At 42.5% G+C, this 27,285-nt stretch overlaps 1 protein-coding gene across 2 annotated transcripts in view; it reads right to left on the bottom strand.

Moving 5' to 3' along the window:
* LOC123520847 (contactin-2-like) overlaps positions 1–27,285 on the bottom strand; it is a 186,196-nt gene that overhangs the window by 76,660 nt on the left and 82,251 nt on the right. For both annotated transcript variants that reach the window (XM_045283487.1, XM_045283488.1), the window contains one exon: positions 10,557–10,828. In XM_045283487.1, coding sequence (XP_045139422.1) covers positions 10,557–10,828 — 272 coding nt within the window. The remainder of the gene's footprint in view (positions 1–10,556; positions 10,829–27,285) is intronic.

The following is a 27,285-nucleotide window of genomic DNA, read 5'->3' as shown; positions in this document are numbered from 1 at the left end:
GTTAAGATAAAATAGTTTCTTAAAGTTATTGTATCCTAAAAGAGAACTTCCATAGCTTAATATATCCCCTTATCCCATTATCTACTTATCTTGAGTTCAATGATTTTCTGACCAACTTCAAACATAAGTGGTAATGAACGTACCTTCGCTAAAACAGTCAAATCTGATTCATGCTGCTCCCTCTTATAAGTGGCTCCGCAGTGTTTCTGAGTGCAGGCAGACGGAACTAAGAAAGCCGCAAACAATCTTCTTACAGTTTGGGAAAATGTGGCAACCCTAGAATGGTTTTCCCCTCGCACTTTTGGGGCAATGGAGGGAAAGGGAGAGAGAAGGAGAGAGAGAGAGAGAGAAGTGGATACCTGAATGTCAATTGAATGTCTGGGCGCCTTTATGGGCAGTAAACGTCTCGAGGAAGGCCAGTGAGCAGCGTTTGATGAGGGAAATGCTACACTTGCGACGAGAGATCCCCAATATGGTCTCTTTCTGCGGGAACGTGCCAATGATCCGCAGCTTTACGGCCAGCGTGCCCACAGTGTGTCTCCCGGAGCTGTACCTTATCCTGGAACGGTTGCCGGCTGAAGTTATTTTCGCCTGATGTCAAATTACGGAGAAGTGGTTTGGGAATTGTGATGAAGAATTGTGATGAGGTCAACCTTTTCTATTTCAGGAGACATTTTTGGATATAATCCCGCACGCGTGAATGCCTCCGTTGCTGAATCAGGTCAAGTTTCAGAATGGACGCTGCCATTTTATCATGCGTCATAGTTTAATAATGTTATATTGTTCAACATCCAAATTTCCGACATGTGCAAAAAAATGTACGCACAAAATACAGGTTTTTTTTTTCCCTATCCATTGATCAATGTTATAAATTGTGATATGATTAAAGAGGAATGTATAATTCTATTTTCTTTCACAAATCGGTCAAAAAAATATCGGGACTAAAAAGAATAACATCATATTTCAACAAAAATCAAGGATGAAAAATACAATCCCAGTTGAGGCAAAATAAAACACGTTTTTTTCTTTTTTTCCCTGGGAGTCAATATCAAACAGCTGTCTTGGCTGTAGATGAATATATCAATTACATTTTAACAGAAATCAATGTTGAAAAATATCGTTGCGCTTTTCCTCATGAATCTACGTACGCAAAAAGCGCGACCATGGAAAGGAAAAATATGTTACTTTTCCAGCATATCAACGTCCAAAACTCAGTCTGTGGTCAAGGCTGAACGCATATATCCTCCACAAACCACTGCTGGAATGACGGCCACGGAGAAACTCAAATATATAAGGATTCTGACGGTAAATCTTACGAGACAGGTACGCTTGTCTTGCTGTGATTCACGGTCATGACTCACGCCGGATTGATCTGAGGTGCAGGAGTCTATTCGCTGCATGGCGGGGACGAGAGGACATATCTTTCCTGGACTATAAATGGAAGCTTTTCTATGGATCTGGTTTCTCCTCTTTAGCCGCGGACACCAAGGGCAGGAATAACTATCGTGTCTTACCGCTTCGTATAAATTGTGTTAGAGGCGTCATTTGGGGAAGGTTAGTGGCGCCATTTCCTCCCCATAAGTCTTGGCTTCCTCCTACAAAGACTTGCGTTGCCTCCTCTCAAGGCTTGACAGTGGTTATTAGCGGGAATAATTGTACTCGTGGTCTTCTCTTAATGTCTATACGTATATCCTTTGTTGGCATTGTTATTGTACTATCAACCACAACAATAGAATAGCAGTTTTATTATACTCTAGGCGATATATCATTTCGTATTAGTTTCTACTCACGGAGCATACTGTTACTCACAATATTACTTTGCTCATCCCAGGAGGAAAAACTCGTATGACTTCCTGCAACTCACTAGTCGGGAAAAAAAATCCAAGCACTGAAGCAGCATGAATAATTTAAACAAGAGAGGCCTTTAAAGCACACAATTCACGGCTTTCCAAAATGCAGCAAAAACGTGAATTGCACCACATATGACCATTCTTAGTGATTACAGATTTCCTTTCATGTGCGTACATTGAGTATACGCCACAATAAAAAAAAAAAAAAACAAGACTGATACGGAGCACCAACATAATCTTTCTAATTGTTCATTTAAAACCGAGTTGGGAGAGATCTGGGGGGCGGGGCTCACAGTAAGAAAACTCAGTACGCACGTTATCATTATTATTATTATTATTATTATTATTATTATCATCATTGCTACTATCATTATCAACATTGGTAATAAAAGTAACATTGTAATAATAAGTATAAGGCTAACAACAAAAATATTACCAACCATCAATAAAAAAAGTAATAACAGTAGCTGCATTAACACTAACACTAACACCACCACCATTACCACCACCACCACCTTCACCGCCACCACCACCTCCAGCACCACCACCCCCACCACCCATTGCTTCTCACCATCCTACAGTCATGATGTGGCGGCAGGAAGTTAAAAGTTGGGGGGGGGGGGCTTTTTGTCGCGGCGGGGAGATGCAGGGTGGGGCGGAGCGAGGTGACCTGCCAATAAGCCCTCGTGGTGTCCTTTGTGTTAGCCTCCTGTCGTCTGTCTTCGGTAAATCTCAAGGCGTCATATCGATTTCGGATGTGCGATAGATCTTTTCTAGTGTGTCAAGTTTGAAATTTTTAGAAGCCCGCCATCCGTCTTTGTATCGACTGACATGACACGCTTACTTGAAGAATACCAGTCACTTCAACTGTAATTAGTCTGCAGGAAGAGAGAGAGAGAGAGAGAGAGAGAGAGAGAGAGAGAGAGAGAGAGAGAGAGAGAGAGAGAGAGAGAGAGAGAGAGAGTCGTAGGTGTAGAAAGATAGGAAGAAAAGTTTGTTTAAGCGTAAGTGAATAACAAACAGGTGTTAGAAAAATATGAACGTTTTGTTCTAAAATGTTGAGAGAAAAAAAAAAAAACTTCGTTCTGCAAATGTTGAGAAAAAACCTTCGTTGTTGCGTAAAAGTTGGGAGAAAAATATTTGTTTAGGAAATATTGAAAAAAAAGTGTTGAGGGAAAACGTTTGTCTTCTGTAAATGTTCAGATAAAATATGAATGTTACGGTAAACATGTTCAAAGAAAAGTTCATGCTAGTGCGAGCAATGAGGAAAGTGTCTTGAGGTGTAAATATTGAGAAAAAAATGGCTTCTTTTACAATAAATATTGAGAAATGTTTTATTCTGGCGTAATTACAGAAAAAAATTTGTTATTCCGTAAATGTTTAAAAAGAAAACAGTTTTACCGCGGAGATTTCTCACAAACGTATACCACAGTATAATCCTTAATACCACTCACAATAGAAAACGTGTTAATGTACTGCACACAGTAAAACACACGAACACACACAGAAAACAAAACAAAAAAACATATACGGAGAAAAAAAAATAAAAACATATAAATGCAAATCGTTCCAGAAAGCATCAAGTGCAGAAGTTATTTACACCTGAGAAATTAAAAAAGTTTAGCTTCGAAGGCGGTGCAATGTTAAAGAGTAAGGATTGAGGTAGAGGTGGCGTTACAAATGAGAACAAGTACTAGTGTGACGGCCCCAATGTTCCGGCAGAGACATGTTACAGCATTTCCTGGCTAGTGTTGGAGCCGGATACAAAATGATACCCTCTAAGAATGCCACGTCTGTTACCTGTCATGAAGGGTTCGTATCTAAACGACCCTCACACGGTTTACATTCCCACCCTTTCTCTTCGGTATTTATCTTATTATCGTTGCACCTGAGAAGAAAAATAACACCTCTGAGAATATCACGTCCGTTGGCTGTCATGTTGCGTACGTGTTAAAGCTATACCGGCTCTACGATTTGTATCTTTGCTTCCCTCCCTCCCTCCTTCCCTCTCTCCCTCCTTCCCTTTAATCAGTGTTGCGTCCCCTTACTGGTTACTCAATTGATATGTGAGTGAAGGGTCAATTCTTTTTTTTTTTTCTTAGTAAAGCGTATTTTCTAAAGTGTATTTAATTCAGGTCAGTTCAGTCATTCCGTTCCCAGTGTTCTCTATAACAATATAAAAAACTGTGTGTGTGTGTGTGTGTGCCCTATCCACTCCTATGCCGATTAATATGCTCGATCTACTTCCCACGTGGTAATACAGAACACTCCACATCATACAAAACAAGTGCAAAGCGACGATGCTGATGTCATGTATACGTTCTATTATTCCTATTTTCTATTGTTCCTGAATACCGGATACGGAAAAAAAGTGGTAAAAATACAACAGCAGCTTTACAGTGTCCATTGGCTAAAAGTTCACCCGACCACTAACACATGCTTATGTAAGTGTACTGCCGTGCTCTTCTCTTTAAACATGTCAAATAATTATGGTTCTACCTGTTGGAAATTAATATTCTGTACAGTAAAATTACGTATGCTCATAATATAGCCCATTTCTCTCTCTCTCTCTCTCTCTCTCTCTCTCTCTCTCTCTCTCTCTCTCTCTCTAAGTAGTTTCAGAAAGGTATCGAACCGTGTCTAGCTGACTTGTTCTACAAACACACACACACACACACACACACACACACACACACACACACACACACACACACACACACACACACACACACACGTGCGCCCATCTGGCTGCTTTGTTCGCCCTTGTACTCCCTGTATTGAAGGATTCTGTGCAGGTATGGGGAGGGCAACGGGAAGGAATGAAGGGAACTGGTACACATAACTTTTTTGAAGAGGGTCGTCGCTTCAAAGGGCGTTCGTTCGTACGTTAGTCAGGTCACCCAACCAGTCACCCAACCACCCAGCACCCAGGCACGCAGCAGACAGCCACCCAGCCAGCCCTCCTCCTTTAACCGCCTGTCTCTAATCGCTCACACTCCACTGCACTGCTGGAGCTCTTACTGTTCATTACCTTTCACTGTTTTCTTACCTAATATTTGCCTTGGCTGTTACTTTACTTTTTCTCAGTGTTGTCTGGCGATCCTAAGTGGTGGTATCATATTCTGCATAATGTTTCAGATACAGAAAAGTATCATTAAGTATTTCCCTTTATCTAAGTGTGTTGCGGAGTTGTTCCTTTCAAGCACAGCAGTTCATCATTGCATGTGCTTCTATTTAACTTATGGATATGAAATTTTCAGAACTGTGTTGTCACTACTTAGGCGACTTCCTTCTGCGACACACGTTCTATTGATGCGGAAAAGGGACTGCACGAGAAACACACACACACACACACACACACACACACACACACACACACACACACACACACACACACACACACACACACACACATATACACACACACACACACACACACACACACACACACACACACACACACACACTCACACACACACACACGCCCGGTAGCTCAGTGGTTAGAGCGCCGACTTCACAAGCCAGAGGACCGGGGTTCGATTCCTCGGCCGGGTGGAGATATTTGGGTGTGTCTCCTTTCACGTGTAGCCCCTGTTCACCTAGCAGTGAGTAGGTACGGGATGTAAATCGAGGAGTTGTGACCTTGTTGTCCCGGTGTGTGGTGTGTGCTTGGTCTCAGACCTATCCGAAGATCGGAAATAATGAGCTCTGAGCTCGTTCCGTAGGGTAACGTCTGGCTGTCTCGTCAGAGACTGCAGCAGATCAAACAGTGAAACACACACAGTCCTCTCCACTCATCCCTGTGAATGGAAGATTAAACCAATGTCGTCCCTTCCTTCATCTCCTTTGGCATTTAATTCAGGCAAGGGCAACACGCTTTGTTTCCTCTTTTTGTGTCACATAAACTCTTTCTAGAGGAGTGAGTGTATCAGGTGACTCACAAAACAAAGTTGTGTTGGACTTTTAAGAGAGATTTAACACCTCTCTTTATAGGGTCAAAAAAGTGCTGGAATCTTCTAACTGGCGGAGAGTGTTTCTTTGTGAGTCAGGAAAGACAATATGTTGGAATTTTAAACTCTGAATTCTTAAACACGACTTACATTCTTGACTATGACTACTTATGTTAAAAAGCACTTCAAGGAATACAGATCAATGGTGTCGTCTGACTAATGCGTACCGGGAAGAATACTCATTAAAATGCCTACATTACATATTTACATGACACTTCTTTCGTTTTATGCTCAACTCCTGTTCTGCAGTGAATACAATAAAGGACAATGGTAACGACAATGGTCTTATCAGTATTTTGAAGTGGTCATCACATTATAGTATTTTCTCTTTACTGTGCCACTTATCCCTTTTACTACCTACATTTCTACTTCATCCCTTCAACATTTTACATCGCCCACTCAATTCAACTTCAGGAAATAGAAAACGTACATAAGTCTTTTTTTCTTTATCAACGTGACATAAAATAATAATCATGATCACAACATAACACCATCAAATATACCACTCTTTTCAATACACTCTTCTAGCTTCCTATCTCCTCATCTTCCCATAAAAATAAGAGATGAAGAAAGTCGATTACTCTCTTCCACATAACACAAATCCTCATCTTACAAGTGAAGGCAGCGGTAGGATTACATCATCGGAAAAAAAAAACTTCACAGTCTTCTAATCGAGTCCTCACTATTCCGTCCCTTCATACCTCGCCCTATGGATCACCGGAGCGGAGAGTCAATCAAACCATCACCACACCCAGTCAACTGTACCGTGAAGAGAGCAAACCAGAAGACCCAGGGATATATGGATGATGGAAATATGAGTAGCGAGACTTATGCAAAATTGTGAGTTGAGAAAGCGACACTTTTGTGAGTTAAGAAGATCTCTATAGAGCAGTCTGAGTACAAGGATGCAAACGAACACATGCCAGTGGATGAAAGTGGACTGCAGAGATCAAAGACTGGACGAAGAAAGTTGAGTCAATGCCATTCAAGGGTTTTCGCATAAGATGATAGAGAATCGAATCACATATACACGAGAATAATACACAGAGGAATAGCAATAGGCAGCGATCTCATACATATACTTGACATACTATGAGAGTAAGTACTAAATAGGGAAGATGCAGGCAATGGCAATGTATAAACTTATGATATTTAGGTACACAAAGTAAAAAAATAAGTAATAATGATCATAGTTTTGTTAAGTAGAAAAATATAAAGTAGAGGTAATTGATACTCCAGTATGAATAGTTCATTCTAGAATATGTAAGACATAATTATTTTAATCACTGCAGCCCCATCCAAGAAGGGGAAAAGATAAAAGTATTTAGTATTTTCTCTTTATTTTCTCGTTCTAAAGAGGGAAAGTTAAGAAAAAACTTCGGTGTCTACAGCGAAGGGAGAGTGTGAGGTAGTAAGGCAGTGTGTCATTAAAGAAGAACGATGGTACCTGCAAGATTATGTACGTAATGGTCTTAGTGGAGGGATGGGGGCGTGATGTGTACCTTCGTGTTCATGATTGATTTCTAAGATAGATAAACACACACACACACACAGAGAGAGAGAGAGAGAGAGAGAGAGAGAGAGAGAGAGAGAGAGAGAGAGAGAGAGAGAGAGAGAGAGAGAGAGAGAGAGAGAGAGAGAGAGAGAGAGAGAGAGAGAGAGAGAGAGAGAGAGAGAGAGAGAGAGAGAGAGAGAGAGAGAGAGAGAGAGAGAGAGAGAGAGAGAGAGAGAGAGAGAGAGAGAGAGAGAGAGAGAGAGGGGGGGGGGCCATGGTTGGTTAAGGCAACTCGTGTTCAGGCCTCTTGTCTACGTGGCCTGGTTTGAATCCTTACGAAACCTAGTTGCCCGGCGGGAGATGTAGCGTTCTCCTGTTAACGCTAGCGGTACCATATGACCTAAGCTGTTGCGGCGCCTAATGGTAACATAAAAACAGGAACATATAAACTTGCACAAATACAGACAAATGAGTTATACAAATATTCGTACAAGTTTCAACACCTGATGTTCTTGGATGGTAAAAAATAAATTAAAAGATTCCGAATACATAAATAAGTTTCTCACACTGCTTAACCTAGATCTGGGAATAACGTCTTCAGTCAATAAAAAAAAAATCACCACAAGGATATGAGTCTTTCTATAAAGTAGGTTATCTAATTTGCATACTAAGCACGTCAATCATCGCGCATATTATGTAAATTCCCCGGTATTGTTATAACAAAGAGCACGAGACGCCGCCTGCTCTTGCTGCACAATACTTCTCCCTTCATTATATTGGAGCAAGGTATCTTGAAGGGCGGGAAGAAGGTAACTTTTATTCCGCCGTTTAGAAGTTCTCGTATTCCTTGTTAAACTTACATAAAATTCTTGCAAGCTGCTAAGTCGGGCGCGCACGTCTCAACTGTTGAAAGATGCATGTCAGGGGCCACTGTCTGCCACCTGCGAGCTGCTTAGTGCACCAAGATGATTTTCAGAACGCCGAGTCAGAATCCCGAAAAGATCCTTGTTTGCCTAGACTCCTAAAACTTTTAATGGAATCATCGTGGCGCCAAAGTCATGCATCAATAACAAATTATAAGCTCTCACTGTCTGCATCGATTCCGCGAAATGTGGCGAGCCGGCGGTCAATTAAAAATGAATATGTTAACGTTTCTTATTGGCGCTGGTGAGGTCTTTTAGTCGCCAAGCTTACAAAGGAGTTTGATGTTATATTTTACATTTTAACTTATCACTGTCTGCTTTTCGTGCTTTATTCTATGTTTAGTGACTCTAGTCTGTTTGATGTGCTGATGCTGTGATGGATGCTCCGTGTTCTTATAAATATATCAACACCAGTTTCCCTGGGGTGAGCTCAATCAGCAAACTCTGCCTAGTCGTCTCTCGGAGAAGTAAAGCAGTCTCCATTCTTATGTTCACGTCTCTTAAGTCATGACCCACAACCATACGACGACATGCAAATGATTCCATTATCAGTAACAATTACTATATCTTAAATTACATATAGATTAAAAAACAAATTTTGCTAGTAATAAATAGTAGCTATATCATAGAGTAGTAGAAATGTGTGTGTGTGTGTGTGTGTGTGTGTGTGTGTGTGTGTGTGTGTGTGTGTGTGTGTGTGTGTGTGTGTGTGTGTGTGTGTGTGTGTGTGTGTGTGTGTGTGTGTGTGTGTGTGTGTGTGTGTGTGTGTGTGTGTGTGTGTGTGTGTGTGTGTGTGTGTGAGCTATCCCTTCAGCAAGTGCGTACATCCTATGGAACAGTGTTTACCCTTGTGGCTCCTGAATGACTGGCATAGTACCTTTTGTGCTGTCAGTGTTTACCTGCCCATCACCGCGCCAGTCGAGGTGCGACTACTCTTTCATGCTCTACAAAAGCCACAACCTCACATTTCAAAAAGTGAGAATCAGATGGATGTTTCCACATCTCCTAAGTGATAGGTGGAGTTATAATAGGAACGCTGTCCAACACCAATATACTTGGAAAAAAAAAAAAAAAAACGTTCGAGGATAGATGTGACAATTTTCCGAAATAGTTTAGCAAAATGCATTGCTGTCTCAAACAGATTTCTGGACCATAAAATGAATCCTAGTTGGCGAAGCAGCTCGTGCATACTGACGAGGCTGCTCGACGTCCAGCAGACATGAGCAAAATCTGCAAGAAACGTTTTCAGCAAAAAAATAAATAAATCGTGAAATACAGCAAGTCTGCAACACCAGTTTAATTATATTTGTATTAAGAGGGGAGTGCAGTGTGGCTATGGCGTGTATTTGAACTCCATTTCTATTTTCATGAGTCGTGAAAGGCGAGTGTTCACGATATTGGTCAAGATATTCAAATATGCTTAGTATTTCGTAAAAACTGCCAACTTCAACATTTTACTTGACATACTAGTGAACAGAACGAATTTCTACTCCCATGTTGGCCACTTGGAAAAGCATGAAAGTCTAGAGAAGATTCCTGTAATTCAGCCAGGCACTGGATCAACATCACCCCCATCACCTACCTCTGCAGTATGCAACGACTTCCCTACCACACGTGCACCCGAGCAGGACACATTGCCCACACCAGTACAATCACACAAATACAGACTACATCAGGTAAAGCACGTGCAGCACTAACTCCACTTTCCACCGCGACGTTCAACACGCATAGTGAGGACGTACACGGCATAGTGGACCTATTAGTCCTGCCTCACTACCATCCACCCTCAGGTGAACAACGCTGCCTAATTGTTGACACTTCCCGTGCACCTGTCGATGCATCGCTCACCGCGTGATTGAGTGAATGACCTTTGTATTGATGTCAAACGTTTTACATGTAGCATCTTTTAGAATTATGTTGACCAACATCAGGACAATGTCACCAATGATTCCAGCTAGTTCTCTCTCTCTCTCTCTCTCTCTCTCTCTCTCTCTCTCTCTCTCTCTCTCTCTCTCTCTCTCTCTCTCATACAGGGCAATACATCAGTGGAATATATTACAGGAAGAAGCTGTGTGCGTGTGTGTGTGCCAAAAACACGCACACTCCTGAAGAAAAATATGGAACCCCTACCCCACTGCCCCTGCCCCCCGCCTCCACACCCACCATTCCCCGAAAAAAAAAGAGGAAGAAGCATTACCAGAAGCCGGAACACTGCGAGCTGGTAGACTCCATCTTGTCAAAAATACTGTGAGGTAAAAACACACACGCATCCACTTACCGTCTGGTTCCCGATGTTCTTGACGCGACAGTTGAGCAGTGCCGTCTTCTCCAGCAAGGCAGTGACGTTGGCGCTCTCCTCGTAATCGAAGTACGGCTGGTCGAGCTCATAGGCAGGGGAGTCGTCGGGGAAAGCCAGCAGGGAGTCACCACCATCCCCGCCCTCCTCGCCCTCGCCGTCCCCATCCCCTTCAGCTCCCTCCACCACCTCCATCACTGCCAGCGTCTTCCTCCCTCCTCCTCCTGCCTCCCCGCCCACCGGCGCCACCAGGCCTGCAACCAAACGGAGCGACGCCGTGAGAGAGAGAGAGAGAGAGAGAGAGAGAGAGAGAGAGAGAGAGAGAGAGAGAGAGAGAGAGAGAGAGAGAGAGAGAGAGAGAGAGAGAGAGAGAGAGAGAGAGAGAGAGAGAGAGAGAGAGAGAGAGAGAGAGAGAGAGAGAGAGGATGGCAAGGATAAAGAACAAAATATTGCAGCAGGACAATACAGGTATGAATTTAAAATGAAGGATGGCGTGATTTGATAAACAACAGTGAGATTTGATATGAATATGGAATTTAAATTACTTTCAAAATTTACATGAATGCATACATCCACTTATCTATTAATGGTCCTAAACTATGGATATATATATATATATATATATATATATATATATATATATATATATATATATATATATATATATATATATATATATATATATATATATATACAATTATTCAACTTTTAACATTAAGTTTCCACTTTTACTTGGTCTTCTCAGGCAACTTCTTCCTCAACAACGTTTAAGTGTCGTCATATTTCACCATTTTGTCAAGCAGCAGGTGACGCGGCCGGCAGCCGTCAGGGTCATCTGCCTCATCACACAGGTGCCGCTGAGATTCATGTCTGCTATCAAGCTCCTCTTTGCAAAAAATAGCGTAATGAAAGCAAAAATGTAATGGCCAAAACAGAGTTAATTACGAACTCTGAGCGTGTAAGAGAGACAATGGATATGCTTCAAGATTAAGACTGCCATCTCATGACTCTCAGGTCCTGCAGTCAAGGATTTACAAAGATCTCGGGGTACACGCTTCCAACTCGTTATTAATCTTGATGATCTAACTTTTGTGAGGAACTTTGTAAAACACCATAATTCTTGCTTCATCCATCAACATCTATTTACTCCTCCATCCTTTCCCCCTCGCTTTGTGCTTTACCTTCTTTTTATACACAAATATTTACTCGGGTGCTGCTTTGTTTGTCTTTGTTTGCGAGCCATTTGTTTATGCGTCTCTCTCTCTCTCTCTCTCTCTCTCTCTCTCTCTCTCTCTCTCTCTCTCTCTCGGTACCTTCAGGGGGTCAGCCATTTAATCCTGGGCAGCCATTTGGGACATTGAACCTGACGTCATGGGATTTGCTGCCTCGATAACTAGCTACCAGAGAGAGAGAGAGAGAGAGAGAGAGAGAGAGAGAGAGAGAGAGAGAGAGAGAGAGACTTACATACATACACATAGATAGACAAAACAGCAAGTAAGCAAACAAACAAGCAAACGAAAAAAACAACACCTTATATACAAGCAGTAAGACAAACAGACAGACAGACAGACAGATAGATGGACAAGAAAGAAGAGTTGTTTTCATTACTACAAAACATATTACCATTATCACTATTATCATTCTTCTAGTATCTTACAGCTGAGTTCCGCAATGCTGTTACAATTTTTCGTTTATTGTTTCCTCTGCACTGAAACTCCATGTGTTCGCAAGAATATTTACGTACAAAAGAAAAAAAAAAGTCATGCGAATCTTGCTTTTCAAAACTAACACTTCCGCACAATTTTTTTTTTCCCAAGTCAGGTTTAAAATTTTCCTTTCCCCTTGTTTTTGCTCAATATATCCGGCTTCTTCCTCCTCCTCCTCCTCCTCCTCCTCCTCCTCCTCCTCCTCCTCCTCCTCCTCTTCCAGGTTAACCACTTCCTCTCCTCATCATTTCTCCTCATTGTTCTCCTTCATTATCATCTCTTGCATAAATATCACGAATATCGTAAAGATTTTCCACGGTGACAATTTTAACAGACAGGAGATGCACTGCTCGCGTTATTGTCGGTGCTTCGTTAACTCTTCTAATTATGTATACGACACGGACAGCTTGCATGAAGGTCTGAGCAACACACACACAAATAAAAATAAAAAAAAAACGCAAGAACATGAGAGAAGCCGGAGGATAAGCAAGAGGTCGATACACTGCAGTTCTCGCGTGAATAACCTTAATCCTCTTTTAAAAGCGTTCTGTCAATTCAGTGCTAACAACTTGGTGATTGAGTGTAGTGCAGTCATGTACCACCCTACTTGAAAACTGATTTACTCTTAACTTCAAACTCTTCTGCTAGCAATCTGATTATTGAGTCTATTCAAGTCACCTACAACAATATTTGAGAACGAGTGTCTTTCTATCTCATTTCTCGTCCAATTTTATCGAGTTTGAACAAATTATTTCTAGTTTTTATTCCAATTAGTAACTCTGAAGAAGCCACACGGAATGAAAAAGATGTCGTGTTGGATTTTGTGACCACCAGTGTAAAGATCGCCACGCTTCCAACTGCAGACCCTCATCCTTGCCTCCTTCGCCCCTCCTCCGCCTCCCCTAGCCATTCACCAAGCGTCCCTGCTCTCCACCACAGGCCGCGGCGCCCCCACACCAACATGAAATGGAGCCAGACGTGCAGTCACCAAGAAGCTCCAACTTTGACAACTTTAAATAGGTTTCAAGTACTTGGTGCAACTGTATGAGGCTGTGGTGGCCGGCGACTCCATCACTCCCTGACAATGCGTGGCGTGCGAGGCCCTGCTAATAAGATACAGTGTTTCTCTATTCAAGACACCCGGCCACAGAAGACGTAACCGGGGCTTGTACTGAGGCGACCAGGGCTACTGCACCATGTCTTTTTATCACACTCTTCAGCTACCAATGACAGGATTCTCAACTCCAAGGAATCAGGGAAGTACAGTTCAGTAATTTTAAGACAGAATAACATTAATAATAAGAATTCTAAAGATACGGTGCATTTCTATTTATTCTACTTAATGGAATCCCAGTTCACGAAAAATGGCTAATGGAGGTAAAACATGTGAACTTACTGCCTCATCTCTAACGTAATGAAACCTCAAGTAAAATTAACAAATCTATGCTATGCTAATTCCTTGTTCTCCGCAGTCGTCGTGTTCTTCCCCGTGACAGGTACAGCGCACTACAAAATCAGATGTCAAGGCAACCACGTACAGTTTCAGCACAACAACAAGACAAAGGCTCTGAGATAAAGCGAGTCTCCCAAATCATATCACTAATGCGCCTCAGAAAATCATATCTGAAATGTTGAAGCGTGGGTGCTGTGAATTTATTGATCACTCTGAAATTTATATACAGCGATGAGGAAGCTGAAAATTAAGTATAAGTTCTGATTCTCCAAGGAATTTACTTCGGAACAAACGCCATTCAAAATTTACAGACGCTTTATATCATGTAAATTTGTCCCGAAAATAAGCAATACCTGTATAACAGCAATATAAAAAAAGCATTCCAAAAAAAGTAAAAGAAGGTGACATAATTATATGAACACTGATAAACTGACGAAGAGATCCATAAGACGTAAAAGCATCTAATATCTTTTAGTGAATTGTTAACACACTGGTAAATAACAGAGTTGAGGCGATCATCAAATTATAACTTTCAACATAAAGATAACTGGAGAATAAAGTAAATGTTAGTAAAGAAGAAGTCGAGGATTACCGTCTGGCGGACTTTGATAAACTGAGGACACTTTTAGCCACACAAATTGGAGCGAAATTCTTCAAACTCTTGACATAAATGAGTCTTGGAAAATATTTACTGAAAAATTTAACTAACTGTTAAATTGTGCGCGCCTCCTCAAAGAAAGCGTTTAGTTAACATCGCAACACTGAAAAAGGTGGAAGAAGAAATAAGAAAACGCTTCTGAACTGAGAGAGAAGAGAAGAGAAGAGAGAGAGAGAGAGAGAGAGAGAGAGAGAGAGAGAGAGAGAGAGAGAGAGAGAGAGAGAGAGAGAGAGAGAGAGAGAGAGAGAGAGAGAGAGAGAGAGAGAGAGAGAGAGAGAGAGAGAGAGAGAGAGAGAGAGAGAGAGAGAGAGAATATAAATCGCAAGTGCTCACGGACACATGACAAAATAAAAGAAAAAAAATCATAAATAAGAACATCACACGATTTAATAAAGTGGAGACATCTTGAAATAAACACCACGAACTGCAGCAGAAATCAATCCAGCAAGCTTTATGACTGTAAGAGAAAGAATAAGAATAAGACCCCCACTTCCACCACCACCACCACCATCACCACCACCACCAGGCGATACAGCTCCTGCGGATATGAAAAACGTCCATCACAGAAATGACGAAAACGAGATGGCCAATATCCTTTATGATTATTTCGCCTCCGTGCTTACAGAAGGCGATTCCGCACGACTTATCACCGACTGGCCAAGGTCAAGGCAAAGCAAACGACACACCTTGAATCTGGAGGGAAGCTGAACGACTCCACATAATCCACCAACTTTCAATACACGGAACTCTTGAACTCGATACAATATGATCTTGAATTCTACAAGTGGAAAATGAGGTTTGTAAGTCCCTCCTCACCCCCAGTTCTCTCTCTCTCTCTCTCTCTCTCTCTCTGTCTGGTAGATGAATGGAAAATGTACATGGATATAAGATTACTAGTGCCCAAACAACAGGTAGCTTTAACACCTTCAATACCAGGTAGTGTTTTCTTAATCATTCTGCTTACTATTTGGTGATTAAACAGCCTCAGAAACTTATGTGGGAATTAAAACAGTGAAGACTCTGGCCATTAACCTTCTGACCTCCATAGACCCTTCCTAAAGTCAATAAAATCATCTAATCACACCAAAAGCTCGAGGTGAAATAAAAGCGTCCAGGTAACGAAGGGGTTAAAACATTAGGTAAAGTTAAGGATCGTTAAAAATAGGTGGATAGAGAAAGGTGTGTTTTATAAAGGGACTGTCACATGTAGGCTTATTGACTGGTTTCTCCTCCTTGTCTTATGTTCTCCTTAATCAAGAACATCGAAAAAAAATATATCAAGGAGAGTAAAGAGCATATCGATAATTAACAAAAAAAAAAAAAAAAAGCAAAAACGATTAATACTGCTACTACTATTACTACTACTACTATTACTACTACTACTACGCCACGGAACACTAACCGCCAACCAAGCCTCTCGAAAAAAGAGAACTACAGGAAAAAGAAATCACTCGTAGGTAACCATGTAACCACTTTCCCTTCCCTTTTTCCCTCTCCTACAGATTCTTTCCTTTCCAGTGAGTGATCCCTAGAAAATAATGATTCTCTCTCTCTCTCTCTCTCTCTCTCTCTCTCTCTCTCTCTCTCTCTCTCTCTCTCAAACAGGGACAAGAGGAAGGAAGAATGGAGGTCGTACATGTCTTTTTTTTTTCCCTCCACTGTCTTTCATACCTTGAGGCCAATCGTCTGAAATCTCTCTCTCTCTCTCTCTCTCTCTCTCTCTCTCTCTCTCTCTCTCTCTCTCTCTCTCTCTCTCTCTCTCTCTCTCTCTCTCTCTCACACACACACACACACACACACACATCTCACCATGAACAAGGTATGTCTCCCTCTCTCACATTTTTACGCCTTTATAAACGCCCTTCTCTCTCTCTCTCTCTCTCTCTCTCTCTCTCTCTCTCTCTCTCTCTCTCTCTCTCGCGGTTCCACGATCAATGCTCAGATCCTGCAGTCTCTGGTTTGCGTCTCTCGTCCATTCTGTGTCGGAAAAGAGAGAGAGAGAGAGAGAGAGAGAGAGAGAGAGAGAGAGAGAGAGAGAGAGAGAGAGAGAGAGAGAGAGAGAGAGAGAGAGAGAGAGAGAGAGAGAGAATCATTAAGCACAGGTCCATAAAGTATTCAGGTACAAAAGGCGTAACGCAGTGAGTTGTCCAGTCGTGATAAAAATGACTGCTGTAAGAACTCGCTCGGTAAATTAATGTTAAAAGAAAAAATAAAAGAATAAGAGGATGGTTTTCGGGGCCTGAACGCTTCTCTCTCTCTCTCTCTCTCTCTCTCTCTCTCTCTCTCTCTCTCTCTCTCTCTCTCTCTCTCTCTCTCTCTCTCTCTCTCTCTCTCTCGCAGTCTCCTTTTCCTTTTTAAAACTTTTTTCTCTCCCTAGCTGTTTCTCCCTCCCACACTCTCCCACACACGTATCTCTTATGTCTTTCTGGGAATCATACATTCTTTAGTGTGAGGACGAAAGGGAAAAGAGTTTCAAGATAAGTATAAAAGCTGTGTGTGTGTGTGTGTGTGTGTGTGTGTGTGTGTGTGTGTGTGTGTGTGTGTGTGTGTGTGTGTGTGTGTGTGTGTGTGTGTGTGTGTGTGTGTGTGTTGGAGGAAGGAGAAAAGAAGTAGGGGAAAAAATGATTATGCAGAAAATTAAGCGTAGCATCTCCTGTCATATCCTTCGGGAATCGTGAAATATAATGCACTTGGATCTTTTTTAGTTAGAGGACGGAAGGGAGGAAGGATATTTCGGATATTATTAAAGCCGTGTGTGTGTGTGTGTGTGTGTGTGTGTGTGTGTGTGTGTGTGTGTGTGTGTGTGTGTGTGTGTGTGTGTGTTTTAGGAAAAAAGGAAAAAAAAAGAAAAACAAGAAAATAGGAAAATAGGAAAAGAAAGAACACTGATTAAAGAAGAAAAAAAAAGATGAAAATGGTTAAAAAATCGAGTGAGAAACAGAAAAGTACAACAAAAAGAAAAAGAAAAGGATAACACTGAAAGAAAACAAAAAAAAGAAGAGACGAATAAAGAAAGAAATTACGACCGAGAGAGAAATGAAAGAAAAAAAAAAACACATAACGCAAAAAAAGAAAGAAACATAAATAAATAGACCTACTAACAAAAGCAAGAAAGGGTAAAGCAACGAATGTGCTATAAATTAAGTGGTGTATCTTTGCCGTTATTTACCAAGCCGTGAATGGAGGTAAAAAGTTAGACCCCATTGCTTCTCTTTCCAAATGGCTCGTGCGATTTGCAGAGCTCAGCCACGTTCAGGAAAGCAGCGGCAGTTCTGATTATTTTTATTTATCTTTTCTTCTTTTGTCTGAACAACTTGGCTTCCTTATAGTGGGTCTTCATGGTCTTCTCTTCATCGTCTTCCTCTTTATCTCGTCTTCCTCTTCCTTTTCTTCCGGTTTGTTTGCTCTTTCTATTCCCTTTTCTTCCTTTCTCCTTCTTCCTCTTTCACCTTTTTTTCTCCTTCCCCTTTATCACTTCTTATTCCTATTCCCTTTCTTTTATTCTTCTTCCTCTTTATCTCGTTTTCTTCTTCTCTTTCTTGTTTGCTTGTTGTTCCTATTTCTTTTTTTCATTCCTTTCTCCTTCTTTTCCTCTTCCTTTCTCCTTCTTCCTCTTCACCTTTTTTCTTCCTCCTTCTCCATTATCCTTTTTCTTCCCATTCTCTTTCTTTTTATTCTCCTTCCAAATCGACTTTTCCTATTTTCATCTTCTCCTCCTCCTCCTTCTCCTTCTCATCCTCCTAGTCCCTTTTTCTTCCTTCCCCTTAATTTTTCTCTTCCTTTCGCCTTCTTCCTCTTCATAATTTTTCTTCTTCCCCTTCATCCCTTTTCTTCCCATTCTCTTTCTTTTTATTCTCCTTCCTCCTAATCGACTTCCTTTTCCTTCACTATCTCTTTCTACTTCCTTATCCTCATCTTCTCCTTCTTCTCATCCTCTTCCCCTTCCCTCTACACTTTCTCATCTCCCTAGCCACACGCGCGTCACTGATCGTCTCATAGTGCTGGTCAATAGCCGATTAACCTGCCTACACTCACCTCCACCCTGCTCAGCCTTCTCCCTGCAGCTGAAGTCCTCTCATCTGCTGGCAATCTCTCAGGCGTCAGGTTTGCAAGGAGGCTGTCAGCGGATCAGGGGACTTAAGATTGAGGGAAAACGAGGTGAGACCGGCTAGTTAATGGATTTCTCATCGTGATTTGTGCTGTCGTTGTGGTGGTTTGGTGGGAAGATGTTGTGTGTCTTATTGCCGTATTCAGAAATGCCTTCCCGGGTTTTCACGACAGTTTATCCTTTTAATAAACTAGAAATCTTGTCAGTCTATCACCAGAACTATAAAAATACTCTTAAAACACGGGTATCTTCAACTGGAGCCTTTGGAAAACAGTGGTGTTGAGATAGTAAGCGTTTCAGATTTTGGGTCTTAGTGGATGGATGAGATTGAGATAGAATGATGGATGAGTGAATGGTGTGTTTTAGTAGGGCTTTGGTTTAGTTGTTTTGTGTGATTATATTAGTGACATGTGTATCGTTTTTTTTTTTTTTTTTGCAGTTTGTTTTGGGAAATATGATAACGATGATGATGCCACTACTAATACTATACCAATATCAACAAACACGAACAAAAATAAAACAAAAACAAAAACAAGAAAAGCAACTACATCTTTTAATCTTACGAATAGCAGCAGCAGGATCAACATCAACTAACATCCCCAATACTTTTTTTTATGTAAGAGGAAAAGACTAAGGAAGGGCAACAAAAAAAAAAAAAAGGCCCACTCAGTCCCCAGTCCCCTTCCATTGCAGGAAAAGTTAGACAAAAGAAAGGGATAGATGCCTTGAAACCTCCCTCAAAACCTAACCTAACCTAACCTACACAAGAAAACAAAAATATACAACACTAACAGTAACACCACCACCACCATAAGTCACCAACAACAAAAAATAAGAGCACAAATAAGAACGACAATAATTCAACACAATTAGACGTTTCCCGGACATGCTCGGTGGGCTTTGAAAACAAATAAACGAGGCGATGCAGAGACCCCCACAAGTCCACCAGTTTGCTGTTTATACGGACGGTTACCTCGCAGCCAGCCAGGAGACGCGAGGCGGAGAGGACGTGTCTCGGAGCTCAGACGGGTCCACGGGAGACGATCAAAAGAAATGAGGACCCACACTGACTTGGAACATTTTCCTTGATACTGTATATTCCGTCTTGTTGAAGTTTAAATAAGGATTCTCTTGGTAATTATGTTGCTACTGTTTTAATTTTTTTTTTCATACTAATGTTCTAACTACTTCTACTTCTACTACTACTACTACTACTACTACTACTACTACTACTACTACTACGCTACTACTACTACTACTGCTACATCCACTATCACTACCAAAACAACGACAACAACACTGAAGGAAACATTCATAAAAGCGATACCAACACCAACAATAACATAATGGAATTTCAATTGATTTAGTGCTGGGCCAAACACTGTGGGAGGTGATGGGAGGAGGGGTGGTGGGTGCCAGAGTCGTGTGTGTGTGTGTGTGTGTGTGTGTGTGTGTGTGTGTGTGTGTGTGTGTGTGTGTGTGTGTGTGTGTGTGTGTGTGTGTGTGTGTGTGTGTGTGTTGAGGGATCGCCGCCACAGCAAGGTGTTTCTGCCCCAGTGACCGTGAATGGGCGTATATTGCATAGAAATTCGTCATATTAATTTTCCACATTCTTGACATCGAACATTTCAACATAGAATTTGTACATACTCTGGTAATGAGAGAGAGAGAGAGAGAGAGAGAGAGAGTGCAAATATTTTCTTCTCTCTCTCTCTCTCTCTCTCTCTCTCTGTGTGTGTGTGTGTGTGTGTGTGTGTGTGTGTGTGTGTGTGTGTGTGTGTGTGTGTGTGTGTGTGTGTTTCATTGTTTGATCTGCTGCAGTCTCTGACGAGACAGCCAGACGTTACCCTACGGAACGAGCTCAGAGCTCATTATTTCCGATCTTCGGATAGGCCTGAGACCAGGCACACACCACACACCGGGACAACAAGGTCACAACTCCTCGATTTACATCCCGTACCTACTCACTGCTAGGTGAACAGGGCTACACGTGAAAGGAGACACACCCAAATATCTCCACCCGGCCGAGGAATCGAACCCCGGTCCTCTGGCTTGTGAAGCCAGCGCTCTAACCACTGAGCTACCGGGCGTGTGTGTGTGTGTGTGTGTGTGTGTGTGTGTGTGTGTGTGTGTGTGTGTGTGTGTGTGTGTGTGTGTGTGTGCGTCTTTTCATGTACGTATTTATTTATTAACAAAGTGAAAAAAAGTGGCATTCATATTTCATTTTCCATGTGAATTATTTGACACAATTACGACCCTATACCAGCGTGGCGTGCTTCCAGTTAGCGTTTCTTTCACTCGGCAAGACAAACAGACTCGTGCTGCACCGCCAGTAAGACAGGCATTCAAAGGCAAAAATTAACAAAGACAAGAGGAATAAAACGACCTCATAAAAAGACGAACAAGGTGCTTACTGCCATTTAAGGTGACGTCACACAGCCGACATCACAAAGATCCGCCTCACGTTGCCTCACACTCACACTCACACACACACACACACACACACACACACACACACACACACACACACTCTTGTATTTTGTTTTTATCTTTTACTTTTTTTACAGCAAGCGTGAAGGATTTGGCCAGTCCTGCATGCAACAAATTACTCCCATTGCTACGCTTGACTGCAGGGGAGGACACAATTCCAGTTCAAATTTTTGTCAGTGCTCTTCACTTTCTCTTCATGCCGACACACAGAGATGACAAAGCATGGACGATCTGTGTCTGCTTAGGATGATGTACGTTAAGAAAAGCCGACTTGAAAATAATGGTTGAAATATATGAACTTAGTGTTGCGGCGTCCAAACAACCAATTAGTCAAGAAAACAAACATATTTGGACAACACTGCTTCCCGTTGCTGCGCTGGATGTTATACGTTGTTGTTAGTTCATAACAGAAAAGGGTTTTTACACGAGTGCATTTCTGCCACCACGGTGACGGCTGCTCCCTACCCTCGTCTGTAGTTTTCCGTTTTTCTTTTTCTTTACTCAAGTTATTCCTGACAGTCACGCCACGCAGGGACCCGCTCCGTGCTGGCAATCCACGGCCAACCTTTTTTCCTGATTTGTTTCTTGACAGCTGTTGGGGATTTATAAACTGTGACTGCCGCCGAACAGGAAGCATTAGTGCGGCAGTTTAGTTCCAAGGCAGTTGGCTGGAAGGAAATATCTTGCAGGCGTCGTGAGGGTGACGTCACTAAGAGCCAGTTATCACGGTCACATAAGCACTAAGAATTCCTTCTCCAAAAATAGCCCTTTTCACACAATAACTCTACAGTGTTTTATAAATATTTTGTAGCATTTGTGATTTTAATTAATGCTGTATATATGGCACACACATAACCCTGAAATTCCCAAGATACAATACTCAGGGATGTGGATATAGCAATGTCTTTCCTTACTATCCGGAGCGCTCTTCTAGCTCCTTTCTTGTCCTTTGCCGCTGCCATCTCCTCCATTTCCTCTCGCTTTTCACACGTTTGGTTCAACAACAGCACGTGGCCAAGGAAATGAATCTTGCAGCACCGCCAAGCTGGGGCGTCGTTTAGCTGACGACTGCACCATGTCTTGTCGACGCAAATTCGCACCAGTAATAGTTGGGCGGCTCACATCCAAGCAGCAGCGTGTTTATCCATGTACGTATCGGAGGACATTTCCGCCGTCTGGTGGCGCCTCTCCTTTGAAGATCTTGAGGCTGAATATTGGCCGATGTCCTCCAGCAGATCAATCAATATACTCTTGTGTTGGCTTTGGAGGACAAGGACCGCCGGCTGTCGTGTTTCTGCTTCCCTTGTACAATTACTATCGAGACTATTTTTTTCTTTTCTCGTTTTCTCTCCCAGACGTGACGGCAACCACGAAAAAAGTCACACCATAACAGTGGCAAAGACGTGTCCTCTAAAGCGGCTGTGTCTATCATGATCACGTGGAAGACTCTCTTGGCTGCTCCAGAATTGCAGGGAATAGTGAGAAGCGTGGCGGTGCGGTAGTGGTGTTCTTCCTCGGCATCCCACAAGGTTACCTCCTCCTCCTCCTCTTCTTGTTCCTTCTCCTCCACTGCCCCCTCCTCATCCTCTTCCTCCTCCTCCTTCAGGGTTAGAATTATGACTCGTTTGTGACGGTGGAATTGGTTCAGGGTCGAGGGAAAGGAGCCGTGCAGGAAACACAAGAGCGACCCTTCCTCGCCGCCTGGTTCTGAGGTGTCTTGGGGAGTTCCGCCTTCACTGTGTTAATATTTAGTTAGCAAAGGTGTCGCGTAATAATCATGCTTACCCAGTCCACAGCATAATGTTCGCGGCAGAAATTATTGTGAGGCAGGAGAGTGAAGGGGAAGGAGGAGGATTATGCCGCAAACAGTCTTACCAGAGTGAGAGAGAGAGAGAGAGAGAGAGAGAGAGAGAGAGAGAGAGAGAGAGAGAGAGAACGTATGTAATCTCAGCTCGCCACATGTAGGCCTGGCGGCTCAATATGGTGGCGGAGGAGGACGCTGTGAGCACCGCCTCCTCGTGACAAAGACTCTCATCAACAGAGCTTCCGGCGGCCACAGTTATCGCTCTCTTCTCCTTTCCTGGCTGTTCTTTTCTTTCTGTCTCTTTCTTCCTGGGAATACAAGACCACTCCACCTGCTCCTCTTCCTGTTCCTCTTTTCTTTCTCCTCCTCCTCCTCCTGTGTGTGTGTGTGTGTGTGTGTGTGTGTGTGTGTGTGTGTGTGTGTGTGTGTGTGTGTGTGTGTGTGTGTGTGTAGAAGATTTATTAAAGATATAAGGGTGGATAGATGGAAGGTCTTAAATGGAAGTACATCATGATACAGAGAAGAAAAGTAATGAGGAGCTCTAAAGGAAATTCAGCAGAAAAATGTGAATAGATGAAAGGGAAAACGGATGGAAGGCTTAAGGTGCGGAAACGTCGCCAAGGAAACGGCGAGGGGGGGAAAAATATATGATGGGCTTTTAAGAATATATCTACCGGAAATGAATGAAAGGAAAAGTGAACGACGGGATGAGAAGGAGGATGGTGATATGAATGTGAAAGGGCAAAATTAAATCACTATGACACTTGAGTATTAAGATTCGCCAGAGATATGTAAAAAAAAATGGATAAAGGAATGGAGAATTTAGATGGGAAAGAAAAGAATAAGTAACTAAAATCATTAAAAAAAAAAAGTGGACGCTTGAAAAAAATGGAAAGGGAACCGATGAAAAAAAAAAGAAAAATGGATGGCAAGAATGATAAAAAAAAAAAAAAAAAACGTAGACTAGAAACATGGATAAAGAATGTGTGGTGGAGAAAATACTGAGGAAAATCAAGACACATCCACCAAGAATAGATGGATAAAAATACGTGATGTCCACTTTCCTCCACCGTCACGAGCATGAGTCAGACGAATCTCTCGAAAACACGATACGTTACATTTAGTCTTACTGGAATTATTGAATGACAATGTTTTAGCGAAGTTGCAGCTGAATATGACAATAACATTTCTTTTGTGGCAGGAAAAAATTGCAGTCGATTGTCACGAAAATTGTATGAGGAAGCGACGGACAGAGAGAGAGAGAGAGAGAGAGAGAGAGAGAGAGAGAGAGAGAGAGAGAGAGAGAGAGAGAGAGAGAGAGAGAGAGAGAGAGAGAGAGAGAGAGAGAGAGAGAGAGAGAGAGAGAGAGAGAGAGAGAGAGAGAGAGAGAGAGAGAGAGAGAGAGAGAGAGAGAGAGAGAGAGTGCCTGTGACGTGCAATGACTTCTTTCCGTGACGAGGAATGACAACAATGACTTCTGCGACATTTTAACGACGACACGTGTGCAGATATTCCTTGCAAGTCAGCTCGAGTCACGGAGGGATGAATACCTCAAACACAACAAGTCTGTCTTAAAACCTGTGTGGCCATCACCCGGCAGGAAAGGGCAAGCGTCACTTTATCTAACCTCACCATTAGAAAACGTCTATTTTAACTATGAAGGAAGGCAGGTAGGATAGTCAAAATTAGAGAGAAGGTGAAGGAAACATGGAGGAACAATTAAGTTAGGTTAGGTTAGGTTAGGTTAGGTAAGCGTCATTTTATCTAACCTCACCTTAGTTTACCTGACCTTACCTAACCTTACCATACCATAACTTGTCTTACTAAACTTTCCCTAATTTAACCTTACCTTTTTTTACCATAACTTATCAAACCTTACTTTTTCCTTACCTTATTAAACCATACCTACCCTAACCTCACTTTTCCTTGGCTTTCCTTACCATAACCTATCTTTACCTTATCCCACCCATACCTACCCTAACTTCACCTCACCTTACCTTACCTTACCGAGCCTAACGCAATAGTTATTTAAGGTTTACAAGTGGCACCGCCGGACTATTGCGGGCCGTGATGATGGCAAGCCGTGGAGGTATGCCAGTGTTATCTTATCTAAGCTCACTGCATTGTGCTCTCTAACGCCAAACAGTCTACAATTGCTCTCCTTGACACAGTGGAGCAAGGGGTTCCTAACTTGGGGATACACGCCTGACTTCCTGTGGTGCTTGGAGGGATGTTCAGAGGCGTCATATGTGTGTTGGATGTGCTAAGGATAATGGTAAGCCATCTGCTCTTCTTCCTGGAATCCTTCAAGTCGTGTGGGTATAATAGTGTTACGATATACTTTTTTTCCAATACATTTTTTCAATACATACGATCTGCTTCAAGTAAATATTATATCTAACTTCACCTTAGCTTACCTGACCTTACTTAACCTTACCATACCATAACTTGTCTTACTAAACTTTCCCTACCCTAACCTTATCATTTCTTACCATAACTTATCTTACCAAATCTTACTTTTCCTTACCATTAATAGTCCGCCATTCAATACACTGATTGGAAAACTTACTCCTATACGACATGAAGATAGTGGCAACATTTCTACGTAATATTCTTTAGCCATGTGTTTCCTGGCATGCCGCAGCAGATTAGGCAGTTAAGCACCACTGCACATTACACCATCACATCACAGCAGCCGTGAACGACAGACACATAAAGTCTGGGGAATATATGGACATTCACGCTGTCTGGGAAGCACTGCAGTGGATTGTTATATTCTCTCTCGTGGCCTCTCTCCGATGCTTGAGTGATGACGGGACTCGCCGAGTGTAATGGAGAAGCGCACTGTTGAAATGGATGAGATCTGCTGGATGACAGACGACTGAGTTTCCTGCATTCACCTCTCAGTAAATCCATTTGTGGGATTGCTCAGAGCTGGCGGCCGGTGCGGGAAATCACGTGTGAGTCTTGCGAGGATCGTGTAGCCCTATCATCTCTCTTCTGATTGGCTGGTTGGGCATCTTTATGGTCCCGGGTTACGATGGCATCCCAGGTGCACTGCAATTGTTACTTCCACCGCGTCTTTGCCAGCAGTCTTGTGTGTGTAATTCACTGTTTGATCTGCTGTAGTCTCTAACGAGACAGCCAGACGTTACCCTACGGAACAAGCTCAGAGCTCATTATTTCCGATCTTCGGATAGGCCTGAGACCAGGCACGCACCACACACCGGGACAACAAGGTCACAACTCCTCGATTTACATCTCGTACCTACTCACTGCTAGGTGAACAGGGGCTACACGTGAAAGGAGACACACCCAAATATCTCCACCCGGCCGGGGAATCGAACCTCGGTCCTCTGGCTTGTGAAGCCAGCGCTCTAACCACTGAGCTACCGGGCCGTGTGTGTGTGTGTGTGTGTGTGTGTGTGTGTGTGTGTGTGTGTGTGTGTGTGTGTGTGTGTGTGTGTGTGTGTGTGTGTGTGTGTGTGTGTGTGTGTGTTAAAGAACGTGCACAGCTCAAGTAGGAAGATGACCACTAGATAACGACGCGATAAAATACCTTACTTTCTTTTCGATAAGAATTTTCATTGGATTAGTTTTTAATAGAATTTGCCACCAGATGTCCCCACTGCAGCCAGTCCTCGCTCCAGGCAACTCAGGCATGCACCTGGAATCACTTTATTATGAATTACTTCTACCTCTGTAATAAAGTGAGGCTGTGCGCTGCTACACACCACTACAATATTATCTTCTAATAAAGATGTAGTGTAGAGAATGCATAACTACCTGAGACTTAAGAAAAGGAAAAGAAAAACTGCAATCTAGAGAAGTTCTCTCATAAACCTTCCCCAAAATACAGTAAAAACATTCTCGCTTAAAACATTTGCTTTACACTGAACGCAAAACCAAGGACTGATTTTGGGCGTGTGTGCCTCGCTTTGGGCGTGAATTCATCCTAATCTGGTTCAGCAATCAGCGTCACAGTTCCCCTCTGAGAGGCCGAGTGACGGAGTGATGGCCGGCGCAGCGCCAAGATCTGCTACGACTTATTATTTGGTGCGGACGTCCATCATTGTTGCGAATCGTGCGACGCTGACTAACTGGATCGTCTGTTATCTCTTAGGCATGACGGCCCTTTGTCAGGCGCCGCGGTGTAACAATGGCACTGAATATTACTGTCATCTGGTCCTGGCGCGGCGCAGGCATCTATCTCACGGCCAGCAATGCACGGAATGGAGACGTCAACTTGTGCGACACGTTACGATTAAACTCACCACAAAGCGATAGTAATTATTGCAGAAACAGCCTTTACTGCAGCCAGCGACGCGGTGTAAAATGTTTTAGAAAAGACGGCTTATCGTGGCATAAATCTTAAGGAAGGAAGGCATTAATACGAGTGAACTGGCTGCTTTTCAAAACTTAATTCTCGCTTACCAGAAAAGGATGGGAGCGATATATTCTTCTTTCTTATATTGCTATTATGAACTATTTT

The sequence above is a fragment of the Portunus trituberculatus genome, chromosome 47 (genome assembly GCF_017591435.1).
Source record: "Portunus trituberculatus isolate SZX2019 chromosome 47, ASM1759143v1, whole genome shotgun sequence".
NCBI classification, from domain to species: domain Eukaryota; kingdom Metazoa; phylum Arthropoda; class Malacostraca; order Decapoda; family Portunidae; genus Portunus; species Portunus trituberculatus.
Note: the sequence above shows the minus strand (reverse complement) of the source record. Positions and strands in the feature narration are given on the sequence as shown.